This window comes from Tachyglossus aculeatus, chromosome X4, assembly GCF_015852505.1.
Source record: "Tachyglossus aculeatus isolate mTacAcu1 chromosome X4, mTacAcu1.pri, whole genome shotgun sequence".
NCBI classification, from domain to species: domain Eukaryota; kingdom Metazoa; phylum Chordata; class Mammalia; order Monotremata; family Tachyglossidae; genus Tachyglossus; species Tachyglossus aculeatus.
In genome coordinates this window covers 29,372,974-29,381,492 of record NC_052098.1, presented here as the reverse complement: position 1 = coordinate 29,381,492, position 8,519 = coordinate 29,372,974, and the positions used below count along the sequence as shown (strand labels likewise).

At 38.8% G+C, this 8,519-nt stretch overlaps 1 protein-coding gene across 1 annotated transcript in view; it reads left to right on the top strand.

Annotated features, from left to right (window-relative positions):
- The first annotated feature begins 3,724 nt into the window (after positions 1 to 3,724).
- Positions 3,725 to 8,519, top strand: part of MUSK (muscle associated receptor tyrosine kinase) — a 101,028-nt gene continuing 96,233 nt past the window's right edge. Inside the window, exon 1 of the mRNA XM_038769977.1 lies at positions 3,725 to 3,803. Within this exon, the coding sequence (XP_038625905.1) occupies positions 3,725 to 3,803 (79 nt within the window). The remainder of the gene's footprint in view (positions 3,804 to 8,519) is intronic.

Sequence of the window (8,519 nt, the reverse complement as noted above, 5' to 3'; positions counted from 1 at the left end):
CTGGCCCTAACAGCACCTCTCTTCGAAGACATCAATCAATCTTATTTATTGAGCACTTACTGTGTACAGAGCACTGTACTAAGTGCTTAGGAGAGTACAACCTAACAGGTAGAGCTAAGGGTTGGACTCTGAGTTGGCAGTATAAGTTTGGAGGTATGGCAATAAGAACTCTGGTCCCTTGATCCATGAAACTGGGGCATATGGCAGAGCAGGAAAGTCTCCTGGCATCTAGTCAAATTGGAAGCTACAGAATAACTCCCTTTCACATATTCCATGTGGAACCCTATCAAATAGCTCCACTCACCCCAGTGAAGATCAGGAGAAGGCAGTGACCCCGATAGCTAAAATGCCCATTACAGCCCACTTCCAGGAAGACTGCAAAGAGTTGAAGTTCACTTTGGAGAAGGTTGGATCAAATATCGGGGTCATTCATCCTGTGAAAACTCTAGTAAGATTTCTGCATGCATCCTGAGCCCACCCTGTCTCATGCGGGGGTTGTAGTGTTCCTTTGAGTGGCGCTGGAGCCTGTGGAGGAGCAGCCGCTGCTCAGTATTCTCTGTCTGAAAGTCAGCATGTCATTTGATCCCTTAGTGACCCGGACTTGGGGCTTGTGAAACTGCAGCTTGTGTTTCTGTATGGGTGTGGGATGCAGGGAGAGAGAGCATTAGACCTGGGTTAGCAGGAAAGGAATTGGCAACTCATTTAATTCGTTTGAATGAAGGAATGAATGAGGTGACGGTCTCAATAAGTGCAGTGTATGTTCAAAAGTGAACACACATTTGAACACTTCTCTTCTCCCCCCTCGTCCCCTCTCCTCTTTAAGTCTTCTGTCAAGGCTTTTGGATTGCAGGCAGGAACCTTGCATTCTAGCCAATGGACAGCAGATTTGGCACAAATCATCCTCAAATGCAGATGTTTTTCTCATTTTTCTAGGTTGATCTGCCTCAGAGAGATGTGTGTGTGTGTGTGCGTGTGCGTGTGTGTGTGTACATGTGTGCACACATGCACACATACGGGGGTGCAAAGTTAATTTTTTATAGATTGCCATTTACATTCCCCACTGGATATTAAAAACAAAATAAAACAACAACCACTTATGAAATTATTTAGGTTGGTTTCTGGATATTCCAGAACTTTTCTATCAGAAGAGAAAACCCCAGTGAACAATGAATACCTGCACAACCCTAGTAACCTCTGGAAGAGTCATTTTCAATTTCATTTTTACCAGTAACTCTGATGAAGGAAATTAGGACTTAATTGGACCACCCGTGTCCTGGAGTTTTCCTATCCAAGTGTCCTTCTTATCAATTCTACCAGTCCTCTCCTCCCATGCCTACCATCACAGTTTTGGCCAGCTAAGTCAAATGGGCCCTCGCTTTTACCTCAGTGATAACGCTTCAATCCCCACAGTCTGCCATAGTAGTTTGGAAATTCCCAGTGGAGGAGTTGAATCCTGGTTCATGGCCCTTTTACTAGATGCTGCAAATTGAGCCCAAAATTGAATGGCCCCTTTGCTGCAGAGAATTTTAAGGGCGGCCAGACAGCCAATGAATGAGGCATCGAGGACATATCAAGTGTGAGTGTGACTTTTGTCCTAATTCCTCCTCAAGCCTGCACCACTTTAAAAAAAAATGATATTTCTTAGTGCTTACTGTGTGCCAGGCATTGTACTAAGTGCTGGGGTAGATACAAGATCATCAGGTTGGATAAAGCCCTGTCCCACATAGGATTCATAGTCTTAATCTCCATTTTACAGATGAGGTAATGGAGTTGTAGAGAAATTAAGTGACTTGCCCAAGGTCACACAGCAGATAAATGACAGAGTCAGGATTAGAACCCAGGTCTTTTGACTCCCAAGCCCTGTACTCTTTCCACTAGGCCACAGTGCTTTGCACTTTCCTTTGTCTCTTGTGTCCCTCTCCTGCCCTGTTCCCTACCCAATATGTAGTCAGTCCCTTTCTCTTAAAAGTTCCATGGCCTTGTTTACCATTACAAATTCCCATTCAGTAAACTGGACTTCCCTTAAGAAGCCAACAAGTTTAATCATCTCTAGATCAGCCAAGTTCCCTAGCTTCCATCTTTAGGGAATGATATGCATTGGCCTTAATCTGGCCATAGAATTTCCACAGGAGATCTTTGAGATCCAACTCAGCCCTGGATGAACAAAATGGTTTTTGAGGAGAGTGCACTGTTAACATTTTTGTGGAGAAGAGTAAGCCCACCAAGGGAGACCTTTCCATTTGCGCCTATCACTCATAATCCACATACACCCTGCATCCATGCAACTGGTTCACTGAGGGAGTTTTACGGTTTGACTCTGTCCCTGAGAACAAGAGAGCAAAGAAGAAAATCTGTTTGTTTTCTTACCAAGGAGTGAGCCCAGTGAGCCTTTAGCTCTGATATCCATTTCCTCTACCAGATTGATGGAATCCCAGTTTCTTGAGCTCCAGACTACAATTTTAAACCTCTTTCTCTAATAATAATATATACACTAATTTATGTACTTATTATGTGTCAAACACTGTGCTCATCCTTCTTTAATAGATTGAACAATACAGTTTACCATTATTTTTATTATGACTTTAAATAAAACAATGTTCTTATCACTTCCCAGGATTGTGAAAATGCAATTTTTAGAATGAAGAGCCATTTATTGCTTAGCACCCACAGAACACTGGGGGCTTTATACTCCTTGGGAATCACTGTTTCCCATGGATAAAGTGGTAACTCCTGACCCTGAAAAATGTTCTATATCTTCCAACCAGATGTAAGTTCCTTGTGGACAGGGAACATGTCTACCGACTCTTATACTGCACTCTCATGAGCACCTAGTAGAGTGCTCTGCACAGAGTAAGCACTGAATAATTACAATTGATTGATTGATTGATTGAGGCAGGAAGTGAAGGTTAAAGGCAATTGTGAACAGCAAGGGGCTTTTGAGTAAATTATGCTTTTCCCTCCCTCAGGCTCTCCCTTTCAAAAGTATTGCTATCATAATCTGAACAAAGTCATATGAGGAAAAGACTAGTAGTTGCAAAGAAAGATTTCATCTCTCGCTGGCCGAATTAAGTACTTCTGGTGAGAGCTGTCTTGGCCAATAAATACTGTGCAACAATCTATTAGACTGGGCAAATCCTGAGACTTAAGGCACCAACCACCCTCATCTGAGTTAGTCACCGAGAGGTTGAGGTTTAAAATATACTTCATTTTGGCAAAACTCTCGACTGAGCAACAGGTGGTATAATTCAACAAATAACTAGTTGTGATTAAAAAGACAGGACAGTGAGAAACAGAGAGCCAGAGAACATATTGGAAGACAGGCACTGAGAGTGGGTTCGTGGTCACCTTTGGATACAGTATATGTATTCGATTGAAGTAAAGGGTAGACAATGGGTGCCACACCAGGTCAGCTTATTGTTGGCAAAGGCATATGGGATTGTGTTCGGTACCATTTTTTTAAAGAGGGATTCTACAGGGATTTGCATTCTCTTGTTTCACGAGCCCCACGTTTGCATACTGACCTAAGTGGATGCCCACCAGCTGGCTGTGTCCATCACTGCAGCCAAGTCTGAGAATTCCTGATTATACTTAGACCCCATGAAGCAGGCAGCACGGACGGTCATTAGCAAGAGAACTTTGTACCAAACCATGGTTTAAAATGTGACCGTCCAGGCACTTTACTCACTTTGCCCAAAGGAGCCCTATTTTTTCCCCTGGATTAACCATGAAAGACCTAATCAACATTCCACTTTTACACATCCTCATCCTAGCAGCTCTCAGCCTGGCAGAGAAACCTCCACAAGGTTGGTCTGAACAAGTTCATCTTCTCTTTGCTTTATGACAGTTCAGAAGTGTGTTACTGTGGCTGCTGCAGCTCATCTGTGTTGTTGGTGGGCAATGGTTTATGCCTGGGGGAGGAACTATTTAAATAAGTGTACCAGTTTCTTTGCATTCAGTTGCTCTTTCCTATGGTGTTTTGAAGATCACCCCTTTAAATGAGTGTGCACAGTTTAATTACTACAGGGAAAGGGAACCCATATATTGCACGTTGTCAAATTTTCTTTTGTCTATGCTGCTGAAATTGTCAGTTCAGATCTTTTGGACCTGGTTAATATGGAATTCAGATATCTCTTGCCTTAAAATTTGATAATACATTGCTTGTTCTCCAAATATCTATGCTTCACATTGCCTCTTAGGCTTCCAGATCGTTTATCCTTAATTTTCACTTTATAATATCAGTTTAGAAATTCAAGTGCCCTTAATTAGCCCTGGCAGATAAGACTTTTAAGAAATAACTTTAGCTGTTTGACTCACAATTAGAATGGGCAGCAGACAGGCAAACTTTTTTTAAAGCCTTTGAAATGTACCGGAAATGACACCACCTCAAAGGAAAAGTAACTTAAGAAAGCAGCAGACACCTGTTGCAGTAGTAAGTATGTCCACAGCAAGATCACTCTTGGCCAGTGAACTGTGAATCAGGAGCAAGGACGGGGAAATCTCCTGACTACACAGCGTTGCATTGTAGTCTGATCTAATACTTTATAACTTTGGCAACAGACCTGAAAAGAAGAAGATATCTATCACAAAGCATTGGCCATATCTGAGTAACCAGTAAGGGACACAAAAAAAGAAAGAAGCATCTATCAGGCTGATTTTAGTACCAGTGAAAGGTAGTTTGCTTTTTGATGGTGATGTGATTTCTTCAGGATAATCTAGGGGGAAAAAAATCAAAGAATGAATTACATACTTTATATGAAATGATCCATTTCATAGGGTGAGAAGATCATTTTAAATACGGCTGATCAGAATTGGAAATAATTTTTGGTATAGTGAGACCTGGAAACGAGTAGCTGCTATAAAATCAGGGATGTATATGTTAATCGGACATAGCTAGAGGACTTTCACTTTTCCAATTATCTACATTATTGGCATTTTGGCATTCCTTTCTCCATTAAATTCATTTTTTAAAAAGTTTTCCATTCAAGTTTTTCATAGGCAGAGATATGAACCATTTGAATACTCCTGTAAACTCTGTCAGAGTAAAAAATAATAATATTGGCCTCGATTGCTTTAATCTTACCTGATCATACAATGGACAAGCATTTTTAAAGTCTTATGGAGAGTTGAATGTTTTGTAGTACTATTTGAAAGCATAGGGTTGTCTACAAATGTCATTGATGTGGTGTGAATGTAAGTGCTGCAAGGAAATAAAAGCCTGGCCCAGGGTCAAAATGGTTTATATTGGCTATCTAGACTTGATCTGAACTTGAGAAATTAAATAAAATGTTGTCACGGGGAGAAAATTACTGTTCCAGAAAACAATTATTTACAACATCTGAAATTTCAAATATGGTCCTCTTCATAAGAGAGCATCACCTCCATTTTGGGGTTTTCTTGAAAGATGGCATCAAAATGGCGGCAGAACCGATCTGGTTCAGTAAAATTTTCTTCTTAGTAATGGTCATATAGTAACCAACTTATTAACAATGAAAGATTTGATTTCAGATAAAAAAAGTCAAAATTGTAAAAAATGAAATGTAATGGGTGATAAACACACCCCATTCTAAAAACTTAAAATTTTCATGACATCAATCATCACCAGACTCTTTCATCATTCCTTTCCCAACAAAATTGAAAAAGGGTGCCAGTCAAAAGTAAGTAAATACAGATTTGTAACATGTTATTTATGTGAAAATCATTTTGAAAATGCTCTATTTCATACTGAATAAAAATGTAGAATATTTGAAAGACATTTTAGAGGAAGGCACCATATGTGTAATTCCATGTTAAAAACTTACTAGTAATAATCAAGATGACAGACCCAAATGATTAATAATTCTCTGCTTTAGATTTTGGAGTAAAGAGAGTAAGAGATGATAAATTTGTCAACTGGACACTTTGAAACATTGAAAAGAGCACATTTTGATCTTTTGTCTGTTTTGTTAAAATTATTACAATGACTTTAATCACTTATAAGTAAAATCATGCAACTTAATTAAGACCCCAACCACTTAAACTGTTTGAATACATTAAAATAACTTTAGCACTTTCACAGATTTTCTTAAGATCTTATTTTGCACATATAATTTTGTCTAGAGTTAGCTATACAAAAATATATACAGTGGTATATATTTGATCTATTGGGCCCAAGGCAAGGAATTTAAATGATTTTCAAAATCTGTTACACACTGATAATCAATCATTTTAATATGAACAGAGATAATATATTAAATAGAATCAAATAATATAGCTTCTTCACGACTTAGAACCCTCAGTGACACTTGAAGCTTTAGATACGGTACATTTAGTACGTGTTGGGCTCATAGTTAGTTTGTGAAACATTAGGTAGGAAAAGCGCAGGTAATATACTACATAATTTTGTGTAATACTATAGCCAACACTATGGTTATATATAATTACTAGAACTACTGTTCATTTTGAAATGTGCAAATGTAATCTATTTGAACATACATGTTTATAGAATCCTATAATGTACAAACTCTATATGTATATACTGATTCATAAAGTAGACATATGACTAAGTCAGTGTGTGCACAGCTGTCAATGAAATCTAGTACACCAAGTACTACTGGATGAATGGTTTGCATTTACGTGCATTGAAAGAGTTGCTAATTGCATGTTTGTGGAAACACAGTTGCTATGAACACTCCATCTCTGACAGACCTAGCAAAATAATACGTGAAATGGGTTTTGATTTCTTTAGAGTCCGACTTTTACCTGGTGGGCTGAAAATAGGCTAGTGATTGTAAAACAATGTAACACACAATTCAAGGTTAGTGACAACAGGATGAGGACAAACATCCTGTTATGAATAAAGTGGCGGATGTGGATACAATTAAGTGGTTAAAATAAATGCCATTGATTGATTGATTGAATAATCTAATTGCTTAGAGGTCAGTCACTGACAAATCATCTGTCTGCTTAATTGTCAAAAGTACAGTAGTCGTCATCATCATCCTCAATAGCAGCATTTGATAGAGGGTATTGGGGAAGATTCAATAGATTTAAAAGATGCAATCCCTGACTTAAAGGGGTTTGCAATGGAACAATCATTTAAAATACCAATCACTCATATTGATCGCTATCTCGAACTACTCATTTTATGGCCTTATTCTAAATGGAACCACAACCCTAGTCCTGACCCTATCCTTATCAAGGTTTAGATAAAAGTGTGATAAAAGTGTGATAAAAGTGTTGAATAGTTGAATTTTGCAAATATTTCCTAGTAGAAATTATCCATGATTGCATTTAGACATTTGGTTTTAGGACATTCATTGCTCTCCCCCACTTTGGTTTTGTTTATGGTGTAATATCATTGGACCTACACAAATCTTAATAAAAATCCAGAGTAAACACACTTCTTAATATTGAAAGAAAAATACAAATTTGAGATAAATAAAAGTACATCACATACACGCATATTCAACATTTATATTCAATGAGTGCACATCTGATGTTGAATCCTATTTATGTCTGATTTTGAATCCTATTCATGTGTGAAAGTGTGGTTAAAATGATCAATATGTGACCAAGAATCCAATCTACATGGTAGATGCATAAAGGTAATTGCTTAATTACACTGTTGCATTTGCTCCTTAGCAAACCTGTCTCTGCTTCTGATCTGTCCCATTGTATCCCAATCTCCCCAAAGCCTGTGCTCAAAGAGAGTAACCCCTTTCCCAGATGCTGCCCACCTTGCTAGTCCGTCTGCTGCGATGGTCTCCCAAAAGTCCACTGCTATATAATGTTTTTGGAGATTCTGTTTCACTGTGTCTTTAAAATGTGTGTTCTGCCATACTTGAGTATCTCTCTTTTCAGATCATCATATGGCAGCTCCCTGAGAGTCCAGCTAAGTCTTGAGTCCATTCTCAAGACTTATAATAATAATAATAACATTTGTTAAGCACTTACTATGTACCAAGCACTGTACTAGGCACTACTAGACACTGGAGTGCTACAAGATAATCACTGTGGGCAGGGAATGCATCTGTTTATTGTTGTATTGTACTCTCCCAAGCACTTAGTACAGTGCTCTGTACATAGTAAATGCTCAATAAATATGATTGAATGAATGAATGAATAATCAGGTTACACATGGGGCTCATAGTAGGAGGGAGGAGAGGCATTGAATTCCCATTTTGCAGATGGGAAAACTGAGGCAACGAGAAGTTAAGTGACTTGCCCAAGGTCACACAGCAGAGAGTGGGAGAGTACAATACAACAATACAACAGTTGGTAGACAGGTTCCCTGCCCACAAGGAGCTGACAGTCTAGAGGAGTCATTGTTGGTAATCTTGTCCATTTATGATTCGTAGGTGATGCTGATGAACCTGTTCGAGCTCTGAAGGTGTACTCTGGGGTGTACCAGCCTAGCCATATTAAAAGTTGAACATCACTAAAAGTTGGACATCACTCTGATAGAAATACCCTTTGTTGCCAAACTCCCAAAAGCCATGCTGGTCTTCTAAATTCTGTTTCCTACTTTGCCTACATAATCC